The sequence below is a fragment of the Leucoraja erinacea genome, chromosome 2, assembly GCF_028641065.1.
Source record: "Leucoraja erinacea ecotype New England chromosome 2, Leri_hhj_1, whole genome shotgun sequence".
Taxonomy (NCBI): Eukaryota; Metazoa; Chordata; class Chondrichthyes; order Rajiformes; family Rajidae; genus Leucoraja; species Leucoraja erinaceus.
In genome coordinates, this window is record NC_073378.1 from 7941157 (window position 1) to 7957829 (window position 16673).

The 16673-nt window shown below is 45.0% G+C and overlaps 1 protein-coding gene across 1 annotated transcript in view; it reads left to right on the top strand.

The window, feature by feature from the left end:
• Positions 1-16673, top strand: part of LOC129706890 (sodium/hydrogen exchanger 3-like) — a 198801-nt gene that overhangs the window by 112948 nt on the left and 69180 nt on the right. The window contains exon 2 of the mRNA XM_055651510.1: positions 15025-15327. Coding sequence (XP_055507485.1) covers positions 15025-15327 — 303 coding nt within the window. The remainder of the gene's footprint in view (positions 1-15024; positions 15328-16673) is intronic.

A 16673-nucleotide genomic window follows, 5' to 3' on the forward strand; every position in this document is an offset into this window, starting at 1 on the left:
AAAAATTAAATGGGCTCTCTCATAAGGAAGCTTTGCAAAACATTTGCACCTTTTGATCTTTAACCAAGCCATTGTCAACATGGTTGTAATTAGAGATAAATGGCTCCAAAGATCAATTTTTATATGGGTTCATTGAAGGATATTACAGGATCCTACAGTGGGGAAATTCCATTTCCACCTTGAACTGAATTTCTGTCATGCCATCAGAATAAATCTCAAATTGAAGCCCAACTCTGTTAAAATAAAGTTAGTTTGTTTTTCGTTAAAATAAAGTTAATAAATAAAATGAAGATAAGTTTAAATGGATTTGTAGCGGCACCAAACGTGGTGAATAAAACGTGGTCAGGCAGGTTCAAACTGTAGTTTTATTCGGGTGTTGTGTGTTAGTTTGGTCCGCAAACGTAATTGTCATTGCTGCTGCAGCTGAGCGAGGTTGTTCTCTCGGGCTCAGCTACCTGTTGACTCGGCAGATCTCAAGGTGAGTTAAGCTGAAGTAGCAGGACACTCCCCCTAGCCCATGACGTCACGTGCCAGCCCTCGTAGCTACTGACGAGGGTTCGACCATAAGTGGTCTGTGTATCAGCTGATGCCACCAATTTCTGTAGTGGTCTAGCATAACGAAACACCCCAAGGAATATCAAACAAGGACGTTTTGATCATTCGCTGCACTGAATCTTGTATTTGGCACTTAATGTAAACGGACTACTTTATCCTGGGTATTTTTGAGCTGATTCAGCATTTGGTGTACATTCTCAAGGATTCCAGATGGCGGCAGCACAGAGAGTTAAGGTGACTTGCAAGATATTACCTAATACTCATTGGATATTTGATACACAAGGCAAAACATCTTACAATATACTTGGTGCCACCCTTGAAGAATCCAAACAAACCAAGTATCTTGGCATCAAATTGCAGAATGATCTGTGTTGGAATGGTCAGACTCATCATGCAACGGTGAAAGCAACAGGTGTCCTAAACGTTCTGAGGCGCAACTTTCATCATTGTTCAACTTCTGTCAAGGAGAAGCTATACTTCACCCTCGTTAGACCTCATTTGGACTACGCAGTTGCAGCATGGGACCCATACACAAATAAAAACATTTCTTCCATCGAACGTGTCCAAAGACAGGCAGCTCGATTTGTTACTAACACCTATGAGAGAGAAGCGAGTGTCACCAAACTTCTGAATTCTCTGGGGTGGAACCCTCTCCAAGACAGACGTGAAGCTCACCGTTTGACCTGTTTTTACAAAATGTTAAATGGTCAGATCGACATAGATTACAAGACCTACACTAAACCCAAACCAATTAGGAGCAGACGAGGGCATTCGATCCAATTTGTGATCCCAGCTACAAAGACAGATGTGTACAGCAATTTGTTCTTCCCCCACACAATTAAAGCATGGAATAATCTCCACCCAACTATAGTTACCCAACCAGATGCAACTAAATTTAAAGTAGCTCTTTCTTCCCAATAACCCTTTCTGGCTTAAGCCCTCCCTTCACCACCTCCAGTTTAAATTCCATTTGGAATACTTTGGAGGACCAAGAAACCAAGAATGCTGCAAAAGCTCAGTGGGCCAAACAGCATCTGTTGAGGCAAACGGTGTTAGTTGGTGTTTTGGGTGGAGACACTGCATCAGGACTGAGGAGCATAGAAAATAGGTGCATGAGTGGGCCATTCGGCCCTTCGAGCCATGGCTGATCATCCTATATCAGTACCTCATTCCTGCTTTTTCCCCATTTCCCTCGATTCCTTTAGTCCTGAAATCTATATCTAACACTCTCTTGAAAGAGATTGAGAGGGTTCAAGAGAGATTGCCAGTGTGCAGGGTGGTTGGGTAGAGGTTGGTAGGTGGCACCAGATGGAGAGGGGAAGATGGGCAGATGGAATCAGATGAGTCGAGATGGTGGGAGTGATGAACAAAGGAAGGGGAAAACTTGGTGGACACGTGAATGTGTGCGGAAGGGACACACTGGGATGTGGGTTAAATAAATTCCTTATTTATTCTGGGATTTCTTCCCTCGGAGAACTTTGGGTGCCTGTAGCAGAAATGCAACAGGGGTCTAACAAGGTGGCACCCCACCAGATGGTCAAGGACATTGAAGGATGGACAGTAAATCTGTCCTTGCCAGCAATGTGAATAAATAAAGAAATGTGATGTCCTGTGATGGTGAGAGGCACTGTAGGTTGAAAGACACTGTGTGTGGGGTGACTCTCATTCTGTCTTTTGAGTTTTTCAGATGTTGAATGAACAAATTTACTGCTTGGTCTAGCAAAGTACCATCAGTGGGAAACTGCATCTGCATTCCAGGTTCCATGCAGAGTGAAGTTATTCTTCAAGATAAATGAAAATCGTATTGAACTCCAAAAATAACTTCAGTCTTTGGAAATGCAAGATTGGAGGGAGGATGGTTTGCAAGATGGTGTTGATTTTTTTACTGAAATGAATAGAGAGGATGAGCTGCACTGATGATCCTCAGAGATGAGGATCATCTCGGAGGATCGGAGACTGAAGAAGGTCCACCTGTCTCCTCAGATCCTGGTGAACTTCTACCGCTGCACCATCGAGAGCATCCTTACCAACTGCATCACAGTATGGTATGGCAACTGTTCTGTCTCCGACCGGAAGGCATTGCAGAGGGTGGTGACAATTGCCCAACGCATCACCGGTTCCTCACTCCCCTCCATTGAGTCTGTCCAAAGCAAGCGTTATCTGCGGAGGGCGCTCAGCATCGCCAAGGACTGCTCTCACCCCAACCATGGACTGTTTACCCTCCTACCATCCGGGAGGTGCTACAGGTCTCTCCGTTGCCGAACCAGCAGGTCGAGGAACAGCTTCTTCCCGGCGGCTGTCACTCTACTCAACAACGTACCTCGGTGACTGCCAATCACCACCCCCCCCGACACTTATTATTATTTATTCAAATCATTTGCTATGTCGCTCTTCCATGGAGATGCTAAATGCATTTCGTTGTCTCTGTAGTGTACACTGACAATGACAATTAAAATTGAATCTGAATCTGAATCTGAATCTGAGATGCCGTCTGACCCTTAGGGTTGATCCAACATTGTGCTCTGTACAAGATTCTGCTCTCTACAGTAAAGGGCCTGTCCCACCAGCATGCGATTGCATGCGTCTAGCACGGCCAAACGTGGTAGCTTGAGGCGTACGGCCTCGCGAGGGGCCGGTTCCACTTCCAACCGCGGAGCCGTCTGGAGTTGTGCGGGGCTGGTCCCGACATCATACTCGCCAATCAGCTGGGCAGGAGGCGGGCCGACAAATTTGGACGTCGCACGGCGTTGGGCGGTGACGTCTTCGCGCAACGCCAAGCGCTAGGCATACGTGGTCAAGATGCTGCGTAGGGCGTCGAGGCGCTGCATACGACCTCAATGCGTCTGCGGGCCGACAGGCCGTTGTCACGCAGAATTTTTGGACAGTGTCAGTTTTTTGGAGCCCCGCGTGATGTCCAGACCAGCCCCGCACAACTCCATACAGCGCCGGCGATGGAAGTGGGACCGGCCCCGTGAGGCTGTACGGCTCAAGCGACCACGTTAGGTCGCGCTTGTCGCATGCTGGTGGGACAGGCCCTTTAGTTGTGTTGTCATTATCACCTCTGATCTGCCAGCTCAACCTTTGACAGCTTGCAGTGAAGTGTGTTTGAAGCCCAAGACCTTAAATCCAACACCATGGCTGTCATCTACCGAGCAACAGAACTTCTTTCTTTCTGTATTCACTGGAAAAATAGGCAATGGGTTGATGAAATATCACCAATTACTGCTTTTGGAAAATACACTGGCAGAATAGATGAACCAAATTCATCTCCTTCCAAAACACCATGAGAATCTGATTATGTTTAACCAATGTTTAGGGATGGTCTGCATTGCCGGATGCCAGATTCCTGAAAGAAGTACTCTGCTCTGAACTCCACCATGCCGACCAATTAACAGAGGAAGCATTCCAAGGACATTCGTAAAACATGTTTGGAAAACATTTTGCAATCTCTCCGGCTACGGGGAACAGCTGACCCAGGACCACCTGGAGTAGCATGCAGCAAACATTTGCAACATTTAGAATAAGAGGTAGGCCATTTATGACAGATTTATTGCCATAGAGGGAGTGCAGAGAAGGTTCACCAGACTGATTCCTGGGATGTCAGGACTGTCTTATGAAGAAAGACCGGATAGACTTGGTTTATACTCTCTAGAATTTAGGAGATTGAGAGGGGATCTTATAAAAACGTACAAAATTCTTAAGGGGTTGGACAGGCTAGATGCAGCAAGATTGTTCCCGATGTTGGGGAAGTCCAGGACAAGGGGTCACAGCTTAAGGATAAGGGGGAAATCCTTTAAAACTGAGATGAGAAGAACTTTTTTCACACAGAGAGTGGTGAATCTCTGGAACTCTCTGCCACAGAGGGTAGTTGAGTCCAGTTCATTGGCTATATTTAAGAGGGAGTTAGATGTGGCCCTTGTGGCTAAGGGGATCAGGGGGTATGGAGAGAAGGCAGGTACAGGATACTGAATTGGATGATCAGCCATGATCATATTGAATGGCGGTGCAGGCTCGAAGGGCCGAATGGCCTACTCCTGCACCTAATTTCTATGTTTCTATGAGGAAAAACTTTTTCACCCAGAGTTGTGAAACAGTGGAATTCTCTGCCACAGAAGGCAGTGGAGGCAAATTCACCGGATGTTTTCTAGAGAGTTCAAGAGATTAAGCTCTTGGGGCTAAAGGAGTCAAGAGATATGGGGGGGGGAGGAGGGAAAACGCAGGAACGCGGTACTGATTTTGAATGATCAGCCATGATCATATTGAATGGCGGTGCTGGCTTGAAGGGCCGAATGGTCTACTCCTGCATCTATTTTCTATGTTTCTATAACGAGAATCGAACCAGCCTACCTACGTCCCAGCTTTCCAAATCTCCTTCTGTTTCTCCTACATTTCTCTCTGCAATCATTGTAGAGCAAGTCATTCTTGACCCTGAGGGATTGCCCAAGAACAACATTGTCAGTCATGACCTACAGAATGAAATGGATTGCATAAACTGTTGGCTTAATTCCCAGCTGTTGAACTATCACTTTCATAATGAAGGGCTAATTGTAATCCCACGTGTGGTTTTTATTATATCAATACCAACCTTCTAAAGACAAGAGTGAGCTTGACTGTTTGTGTTACTGTTAGCCATTATGTTGTTTAGTGTTTCAGTACAGCACCCTGCACAATATTTTAAATTGTAACATTATAGGATTTATTTTGGCCCCATGCTTGTGTGTGGACCTGTGTGATCACAGTATTTGCAGGAAGGCAAAAGAAACCCTGAAGACATTGGAAATACTCATTAAATCGGGCAGATCTATCGCAGAGATGGGTGTTAAGGGCCTGTCCCACCAGCATGCGACTGTATGCGGTAATCGCGACCTAACGTGGTCGCTTGAGCCGTACGGCCTCGCGGGGCCGGTCCCACTTTGATCGCCGGAGCCGTATGGAGTTGTGCGGAGCTGGTACCGACATCGCGCAGGGCTTCTGGAAAACTGACAGTGTTCAAAAATTCCGCGCGGCAGCAGCCTGCCGGCCCACAGCCGCATTGAGTCCGTACACACCGCTTCGACGGGCATGCGCAGCGTCTCGACGCCGTAAGTTACGCGCGAACTTCCCGTGGACTTTGCTCGAACTTCACGTCACTCACTCGACCCCCGCGCGGCCCCCGCTTCTGGTTAGGTCGCGCTTGCCGCATGCAGTCGCATGCTCGTGGGACAGGCCCTTTAGTTATAGATCTTTGACTTCAGTTCAGCCTTAGTTTATTGCCACGTGTACAGAGGCACAGTGAAAAGCTTTTGTTGCGTTCTAACCAGTCAGTGGAGGTGCAATACATGATTACAACCTAGCCATCCACAGTGTACAGATACACAAGGGAAATAACGTTTAGTGGACGGTAAAGTCCGAGCCAAGATAGTGTGAGGGTCACCAATGAGGTAAATAGTAATTCAGGACTACTCTCTGGTTGTGGAAGGATAGTTCAGTTGCCTGGTAACAGCTGGGATGAAACTGTCCCTGATTCTGGACATGTGTATTTCACACTTCTGTACCTTTTGCCCGATGGGAGAGGGAAGAAGAGGAAGTGGCCTGGGTACAACTTGTCTGTGATTGTGCTGCTGGCCTTGCAAAGGCAGCGGGGTTGGTTAGAAACATAGACATAGAAACATAGAAAATAGGTGCAGGAGTAGGCCATTCGGCCCTTCGAGCCTGCACCGCCATTCAATATGATCATAGCTGATCATCCAACTCAGTATCCTGTACCTGCCTTCTCTCCATACCCCCTGATCCCTTTAGCCACAAGGGTCACATCCAACTCCCTCTTAAATATAGCCAATAAACTGACCTCAACTATCTTCTGTGGCAGAGAATACCAGAGATTCACCACTCTCTGTGTGAAAAATGTTTTTCTCATCTCGGTCCTAAAAGACTTCCCCCTTTTCCTTAAACTGTGACCCCTTGTCCTGGACTTCCCCAACATCGGGAACAATCTTCCTGCATCTAGCCTGTCCAACCCCTTAAGAATTTTGTAAGTTTCTATAAGATCCCCCCTCAAACTTCTAGCGAGTACAAGCCGAGTCTATCCAGTCTGTGTGATACACGGTTTGTGTGATGGTCTGGGCTGCGACCACAATTCGCGCCAATTTCTAATAGTTTTGGATGGATCTGTTCCCAAACCAAGCTCTGATGCATCCCGAAAAAAATGCTTTCTACGTCTCATCTGTAGAAGTTAGAGTTGTCGGGGACATGCCGAACTTCCTCAGCTTTTTAAGGAAGTAGAGGCCCTGGTGTGTTTTCTTGGTCGTTGCTTCAATATGGGTGGCCCAGGAGAAGTCGGTGATTCCTAGGAATTTGAAGCTTTCAACTGTCTGTACTTTGGTGCCGTCAATGAAACTGGGGTTTCTGTATCACTTTGCTTCCTGAACCAAAATATACGATTATTACATAAAACAGTACAGTGCAGCAAATGAATAGGGCCTTCAGCCCACAATGTCTGTGGCACTCACGCTTGCAAACAGACAAAACCAATGCCCCCAAGTCTATGTAGTTTAGAGCTTGTTTGGAACTTGTAATGTATAGCGAAGAAGCTGTTTCTGAACATTAAAGTTAGTTTTCAGGCTCCTCTTTCATCTTCCTGATGGCAGAGGGTGCAATGTGTGTGTGTGTGTAACCAGGGTGGTGTGGGCCTCCGATGCTGGCTGCCTATTTTGAGGCAGCGGCTCCTTGTAAATCCCTTGAGTGCTGGAGCAACAATTAGACAGATAGAAGGATTGAATTGAATTGAATTTCCTTTTATTGTCATGCAAACAAGTTTGAACAAAATTTCGTACCATGCAGTCAAACGACAGCAAAAAGTGACAGAACACACAATTAACACAATTTAACACAAACATCCATCACAGTGAATCTCCAGGTACCTCCTCACTGTGATGGAAGGCAAAAAAGTCATCTCTTCCTTGCTTCTCCCGCGGTCAGGCAGTCAAACTGCTGCGTCGAGGCTCTCAATGTTGAAGCCCCCGCCGGGCGATGGTTTATCCCGCGGCCGATTTTGAGCACCGCGAACGGGCCGATTCAAACTCCGCGATTCGGGGCGGGCGAAGCTTCTGTTGCGGGAGCTCCCGAAAATCGGTCACCAACCTGTGAGCTCCCGGTGTTACCGTCCACGGGGCTCACGGCCGAAGCCTCCGAAGCTCCGAAGTCAGGTCGCAGCCACAGCGCCACCACAGCCTCCGAAGTCAGCCAGCTCCGCACTCCGGTGAGTCCATAGGTTCTGCCACCGGAGCGCACGAGGTCGATTCCAGTTGGAGGCCGCCAGCTCCACAATGTTAGGCCTCAGCGCAGACGGAGATACAAGGAAAAGGTCACATCCCCGTTGAAGGAAGAGATTTAAAAAAGTTGCCCCCACACATACACAACATAAAATTAACTAAAACATACATCTAACAAGAGAAAAAGAAAACAAAAAGAAGAAAGACCGATGGACTGCATGCGAGCCGCAGCAACTTGGGCAGCGCCACCACTTTCTCGGATAAGGATAGTTCCAGTTCTGAGGGATGTGGGGCCAAATGCAAGCAAGTGGGACAAGTGTGGATGGGGCAAATTGATTGGCGCGGGCAAGATGGGCTGAAGGGCATCTTTCCACACTCTATGAATCTATGACTCTTTAACTTACTGAATTAGCTGTTTCTGTTGGTGTGGCAGATCCGTTCTGAAATAAACCTTGCTAGAACTCAGCGGACAAGGTCTTAGATCAACAGTAAAAGGCTCATCCAGTATTCTACCTTCTGATTTGAGTTTCTTGTATGCCTAGTTTGGAAATGAGTTGAGCCCCACCATTATGCCTTCTGTTTTCGTAGGAGAGGTCAGGTTGGCAACCTTTCAATTGAATTTGAGATGAGTGTTAGGTCTGAGAAGCCAGAAATAGGGTTACCTCAGTGCCGTCGAGAAAACATAGAAACATAGAAACATAGAAAATAGGTGCAGGTGTAGGCCATTCGGCCCTTCGAGCCTGCACCGCCATTTAATATGATCATGGCTGATCATCCAACTCAGTATCCTGTACCTGCCTTCTCTCCATACCCCCTGATCCCCTTGGCCACAAGGGCCACATCTAACTCCCTCTTAAATATAGCCAATGAACTGGCCTCAACTACCCTCTGTGGCAGAGAGTTCCAGAGATTCACCACTCTCTGTGTGAAAAAAGGATGGCTGTACTTTTCCATCCAGTGAGCAAAGATCAGAGACTTTGGAATCTTGTAAAATATTTTACTTTATAGCTTTGTCTGTCATTCATGTCAAATAATAATTTTGTATACAATATGCAACAATATTGATATCAAAATAAATCACTTTATTGGTGATTAAGGAAACAGTGCACACATAATTTGTTTTTTTCCAGCCTTAGAGTGGTTAAAGATGAAATACATAAAGGTAAATTGCCCATTTTTTTTAAAGTTCCATAAAAATTTGTAACTTAAACTTCGATTAAGTGTTTTATTCTGTATTATTTAACACAATGATGTCTTGTGTGATCCGGAGTTCAAAGCTGTCTAATCATAAATGGAGCCCACACAAATCTTTCTCATGAATTCTATATCTAATGGGCAAGTGTGTGATGAAACAGCTTGCAGGAAGTGGCAAGTCGAGTGGCATTCTGAATGCAGTGCTACACGACATCTATGGAATGTAACTGCTAGGAAAGGAAAGGGGGAGATTATTGTTTGGTGTAAAGGGTTTCTTCAGAAAATCAATGTGTACTTATTACTAATTATAGGAAGGATGTCAACAAAATAGAGAGAGTACAGAGGAGATTTACTAGAATGTTGCCTGGGTTTCAGCAACTAAGTTACAGAGAAAGGTTGAACAAGTTAGGGCTTTATTCTTTGGAGCGCAGAAGGTTAAGGGGGGACTTGATAGAGGTTTTTAAAATGATGAGAGGGATAGACAGAGTTGACGTGGAAAAGCTTTTCCCACTGAGAGTAGGGAAGATTCAAACAAGGGGACATGACATGAGAATTAAGGGACTGAAGTTTAGGGGTAACATGAGGGGGAACTTCTTTACTCAGAGAGTGGTAGCTGTGTGGAATGAGCTTCCAGTGAAGGTGGTGGAGGCAGGTTCGTTTTTATCATTTAAAAATAAATTGGATAGTTATATGGATGGGAAGGGAATGGAGGGTTATGGTCAGAGCGCAGGTATATGGGACTAGGGGAGATTATGTGTTCGGCACGGACTAGAGGGTCGAGATGGCCTGTTTCCGTGCTGTAATTGTTATATGGTTATTATGTTATATGGTACTATGCAAAAGCAATGTTCCGATATTGAATGTACTGAAATAACTAATTCTAAGACACAAAGTACTGGAGTAATTCAACAAGTCGGGCAGCATCTCTGGAGAAAAAGGATAGAAACATAGAAAATAGGTGCAGGAGGAGGCCATTCGGCACTTCGAGCCAGCACCGCCATTCATTGTGATCATGGCTGATCGTCCCCTATCAATAACCCGTGCCTGCCTTCTCCCCATATCCCTTGACTCCACTAGCCCCTAGAGCTCTATCTAACTCTCTCTTAAATCCACCCAGTGACTTGGCCTCCACTGCCCTCTGTGGCAGGGAATTCCATAAATTCACAACTCTCTGGGTGAAAAAGTATTTTCTCACCTCAGTCTTAAATTACCTCCCCTTTATTCTAAGACTGTGGCCCCTGGTTCTGGACTCGCCCAACATTGGGAACATTTTTCCTGCATCTAGCTTGTCCAGTCTTTTTATAATGTTATATGTTTCTATAAGATATCCTCTCATCCTTCTAAACTCCAGTGAATACAAGCCTAGTCGTTTCAATCTTTCCTCACATGACACTCCTGCCATCCCAGGGATCAATCTCGTAAACCTACGCTGCACTGCCTCAATCACAAGGATGTCCTTCCTCAAATTAGGAGACCAAAACTGTACACAATACTCCAGATGTGGTCTCACCAGAGCCCTATACAATTGCAGAAGAAACTCTTTACTCCTATACTGAAATCCCCTTGTTATGAAGGCCAACATTCCATTAGCTTTCTTCACTGCCTGCCGTACCTGTAAGCCAACTTTCAGTGACCGGTTTGCAAGTACGCCCAGGTCTCGCTGCACCTCCCCCTTACCTAACCTAACCCCATTAAGATAATAATCTGCCCCCTTGTTTTTGCCACCAAAGTGGATAACCTCACATTTATCTATATTATACTGCATCTGCCACGCATCTGCCGACTCACTCAACCTGTCCAGGTCACCCTGCAACCTCCTAACATCCTCTTCACAGTTCACACTGCCACCCAGCTTTGTGTCATCCGCAAACTTGCTAGTGTTGCTCCTAATCCCCTCTTCCAAATCATTAACATATATGGTAAACAGTTGCGGCCCCAACACCGAGCCTTGCGGCACTCCACTCGCCACTGCCTGCCATTCTGAAAAGGATCCGTTCACTCCTACTCTTTGCTTCCGGTCTGCCAACCAATTTTCTATCCGTGTCAACACCCTACCCCCAATACCATGTGCTCTAATTTTAGTCACCAGTCTCCCGTGCAGGACCTTATCAAAGGCTTTCTGAAAGTCTAGACACGCTACATCCACTGGCACCCCTTCATCCATTTTACTTGTCGCATCCTCAAAGGTCGGGACCTTTCTTCCGAGGTCTGAAGAAGGATCTTGACCAGAAACGTCACCCATCCGTTGTCTCCAGACATGCTGCCTGACCCGTTGAGTTACTCCAGTACTTTATGTTTGTCTTCGGTATGAACCATCCCTACACAAAAAATAACTCTCCAGCATTTTGTGTCTATAACCAATAAGTGAGACAGCTGGACTTAAAAAATGAAACATGTAGGTAGAGCAATGTGTAACGAAGATGACAATCCAGGTGTTTGGATGAATCGTGAAGGCCCAGACCATTGCAGAAAAGACAAATGATCCCGAGCAAGACAAAAAAAGGTGCATGGTTAGTTAATGCGAGTCATTGGAGATATAGAATTTCCTGAGTCTCTACGGAAAGTAGAAGCATCGGAGTGCTGCCTTAGTTTTCTCTTCATTGTGGTTGGTAATATTAACGTCAAATAACTTAGAGTTCTTGACCATTTCCACTTCTGCACCATTGATGTCAATTGGGCAGGTACACCATGCTTCCTAAAGTCGATAATGAGCTCCTGTGTCTTGCTGAGATTGAAAATGAAGTTATTATCCTAACACCATGTTACCAAATTCTCTATCACCTTCCTGTACTCTGTCTTGTTGTTGTTCGAGAAGGCTGACGGCAGACGTGTCAGTGTGGGAATGAGACGAAAAGTTGAAATGCCATGCACCAAGATTTTCTGAAGTTGATTTGTTATATGGGCATCATTAGGCCATTCAGCCCATCGAATCAAGTCTGCTGTTCAAGCATGATCGATCAATCTTTTCCTCTCAATCCTAAGGAAGCTCGACGTGGGCGGAGAAATTGAGCAAAAAAGGTAATTTCTTTTTGGGTGATGACGTGGGATGGTGTGTAAGTAGGTGAGTTTATGGTGCAGCAGGCAGTGAAGAAAGTGAATGGTATGTTAACTTTCATAGCAAAAGGATTTGAGTATAGGAGCAGGGAGGTTCTACTGCAGTTGTACAGGGTCTTGGTGAGACCACACCTGGAGTATTGCGTACAGTTTTGGTCTCCAAATCTGAGGAAGGACATTATTGCCATAGAGGGAGTGCAGAGAAGGTTCACCAGACTGATTCCTGGGATGTCAGGACTGTCTTATGAAGAAAGACTGGATAGACTTGGTTTATACTCTCTAGAATTTAGGAGATTGAGAGGGGATCTTATAGAAACTTACAAAATTCTTAAGGGGTTGGACAGGCTAGATGCAGGAAGATTGCTCCCGATGTTGGGGAAGTCCAGGACAAGGGGTCACAGCTTAAGGATAAGGGGGAAATCCTTTAAAACCGAGATGAGAAGAACTTTTTTCACACAGAGAGTGGTGAATCTCTGGAACTCTCTGCCGCAGAGGGTAGTTGAGGCCAGTTCATTGGCTATATTTAAGAGGGAGTTAGATGTGGCCCTTGTGGCTAAGGGGATCAGAGGGTATGGAGAGAAGGGAGGAACGGGATACTGAGTTGGATGATCAGCCATGATCATATTGAATGACGGTGCAGGCTCGAAGGGCCGAATGGCCTACTCCTGCACCTATTTTCTATGTTTCTATGAAATCAATAGCAAGTCTGCTTCCTGAGATGGAGACTGAGTGAATCTTGGAAAAGGATGCTCCGGTTCAGAGCTGGTCCACCTGAACAAGGTATAAGACTATCGTTCCCTGAGCATGGCAGCGCTGGTAGACATGGTGAAGTATGGCTGTAGTATGCAATGAGAATGAAGCCAATTGGGCATATGTCCCTATGGCACACTTCCCTTCATTCAGTTAAGGCAGGGGTACCCAACCATTTTCGTCCCGTTTACCCCTGGCAACTTTAATAGCACATAACAATCTTATTTCACTTATTAATGAACAACTAATAATGACCAGATAGTGATATACCAAAACCAAACACAGTCAGTCAGTTGATGGGATAAAATATGTACAAATCCAGAATCAACAAATTTATCCCCTGGGTAGACGAACTTTACCTCATGTTGGGAACCCTTGAGTTAAGGCATCAAGTACCAGAACCAGACATTATGTTACAACTGTATATGATGGTGGTCAGACCACACATTGGAGTTCTGTGTGTCATTCTGGTTGCCCAGCTAAAATGCCATTAAGCTGGAAAATGTGCAATAAAAATTGCAAGGGTGTTGCTGGTTAGTTTGAGTTTTCAGAAGAATTTGGAAGGGTTGGTGCTTCCTGTAGTCTGGTATTAAGTCAGATTTGGGCGTTTCTGTTCGTTTAGTTTCTTTTAGTTTAGAGATACAGCGCAGAAACAATGCTTCAGCCTGCAATGTTAGCGCCAACCAGCGATCTCTGAAGGGTTGGTGCTTCTGGAGCATGAGGATAAAGAATGGCATTTATATAGGTTTGTAAATTCCATGAGGGGCAGAGATGAGGGAAATGGCCACAATCTTTTCCTCCGTGTAGGCGCGTCACAAACATTTTTGCACTTTATGCGTTTTTTTAATTTATTTTAGTCTATTATTATCACGCGAGTGCTGTGTTAAACCTGCCGCAAGTAGGAATTTCATTGTTCCCTTTCTGTACATATGACAATTAAACATTCTTGACTTGAGGCTATGTCTTTAAGGGTGAGAGGGAAGATTTAAAAGAGCACACATTCATGGTGAAGAAGGGTTTCGGCCAGAAACGTTGCCTATTTCCTTCGCTCCATAGATGCTGCTGCACCCGCTGAGTTTCTCCAGCTTTTTTGTGTAACCTTCGATTCTCCAGCATCTGCAGTTCCCTCTTAAACACATTCATGGTTAATTGGGACAAGCTGTGAGCTGCCAGAGGAAGCCCTATTCTCCACTGCAGTAGGCCTTTTAAGGAAAACCACTTGGAGCTGATTGAAAAATTCCTCCAGGTGTCAACGCAACAAATTTGCATTAAAAAAGAAATAAAAAAAAAAGTCATCCACCATTATTATTTGTTGCATTCTGAATGGATTGCAGTGACAGGTCACCTCTTTTCAGAGCTCGGGGCATTTTGAGATCATTGAGACACGTGTTAATCCTGCAGAACAAATCATCTGTTCATTAAATCTCTTGATCTGAAAACGTGGGTTGCAGGTGGCAAAGATAGTGAGTGGGCTGCCAAATGTTTTGCAGTTGACGAATCTTGAAGCGGACTAATTTAGACGTGCTTCTTGAGTTGTGAATTTGGAGCAGCTGCAAGTGAGGGACTGTTATTCAAATACATGCACAGTAATTGCAATTGACTGATTAAAGTGTGCATCTTGGGCTGTAGTATGCAATGAGAATGAAGCCAATTGGGCATATGTTCCCTATAGTTAAGTAATTTTGGCAAACAGATGAGAAAGATAAATGATTGATATTGTTACAAAAAAGAATCTAAAATATCCATAATTCACTGTTTTGAAGTGTTTGTGTTTCTTTCACAACTTTACTTGTGTTATTACTGAAAAGGAGCTGATACATTTGTATGTGTCATCGCGATGCTCTGGGTCAGTTTAAGTCCTGACCTAATTATCTGAGTATTGTTCAAATGTTTTTTTGTGCACGGCAAGGTAACTAGGCTTGGAGCTCCCTCAAGTGCCAAAGTTGTAAATGTTTTTTTAGAATCTTTTTTTTTAGAAAATGACAAATTTGAATAATTTATACGTGTGAGATGCATATTTATGAAATGATGAAGCTGCCTTCATGCAACCTTAGGAATTTGCTGTGTATATTTGAAATGGGTGAGGGGATCTTTTGTTGTTGAAGTACAGGACACCTTTAAAAAAAAAAATGTAATCCACTTGATTGTGTTCAACATGGTATAAAATTAAAACATTAGAAAAATATCTTGATTATTGATTCTGTATTTTTCTTCTCCTTAGTGTTCCACCTGTCTGAAAAAATCACCACTGTGGTTCCAGAGAGTGCTCTGCTGATTGTGTTAGGTCTCCTCCTGGGAGGAATAGTCTGGGCAGCGGACCACACCGCTTCCTTCACTTTAACACCAAATGTCTTCTTCTTCTACCTCTTGCCACCGATCATATTGGATGCTGGATACTTCATGCCCAACAGACACTTCTTTGGCAATCTTGGAACGATTCTCATGTATGCCGTCATTGGGACAATCTGGAACGCTGCAACAACTGGCCTCTCCCTCTATGGCGTTTTCAAGTCTGGTATTATGGGTAAGTCAGATATTCGGGCGTTTCTGTCCGTTTAGTTTCTTTTAGTTTAGAGATGCAGCGCGGAAACAATGCTTCAGCCTGCAAAGTTTGCGGCAACCAGCGATCTCTGCCCATTAACACTATCCCACACGCACCTGGGTCAATTTACATTTATACCATGCTAATTAAACTACAAGCTTGTGCGTCTTTGGAGTGTGGGAGGAAACCAGAAATCTTGGAGAAAAACCCACGCAGGTCACTGACCGAACGTGCAAACTCCGCACAAACAGCACATAGAAACATAGAAACATAGAAATTAGGTGCAGGAGTAGGCCATTCGGCCCTTCGAACCTGCACCGCCATTCAATATGATCATGGCTGATCATCCAACTCAGTATCCCGTACCTGCCTTCTCTCCATACCCCCTGATCCCCTTAGCCACAAGGGCCACATCTAACTCCCTCTTAAATATAGCCAATGAACTGGCCTCAACTACCCTCTGTGGCAGAGAGTTCCAGAGATTCACCACTCTCTGTGTGAAAAAAGTTCTTCTCATCTCGGTTTTAAAGGATTTCCCCTTTATCCTTAAGCTGTGACCCCTTGTCCTGGACTTCCCTAACATCGGGAAACAATCTTCCTGCATCTAGCCTGTCCAACCCCTTAAGAATTTTGTAAGTTTCTATAAGATCCCCTCTCAATCTTCTAAATTCTAGAGAGTATAAACCAAGTCTATCCAGTCTTTCTTCATAAGACAGTCCTGACATCCCAGGAATCAGTCTGGTGAACCGTCTCTGCACTCCCTCTATGGCAATAATGTCCTTCCTCAGATTTGGAGACCAAAACTGTACGCAATACTCCAGGTGTGGTCTCACCAAGACCCTGTACAACTGCAGTAGAACCTCTCTGCTCCTATACTCAAATCCTTTTGCAATGAAAGCTAACATACCATTTGCTTTCTTTACTGCCTGCTGCACCTGCATGCCTACCTTCAATGACTGGTGTACCATGACACCCAGGTCTCGCTGCATCTCCCCCTTTCCCAATCGGCCACCATTTAGATAATAGTCTGCTTTCCTGTTTTTGCCACCAAAATGGATAACCTCACATTTATCCACATTATACTGCATCTGCCAAACATTTGCCCACTCACCCAGCCTATCCAAGTCACCCTGCAGTCTCCTAGCATCCTCCTCACAGCTAACACTGCCCCCCAGCTTAGTGTCATCCGCAAACTTGGAGATATTGCCTTCAATTCCCTCATCCAGATCATTAATATATATTGTAAATAGCTGGGGTCCCAGTACTGAGCCTTGGGATACCCCACTAGTCACTGCCTGCCATTGTGAAAAGGACCCGTTTACTCCTAC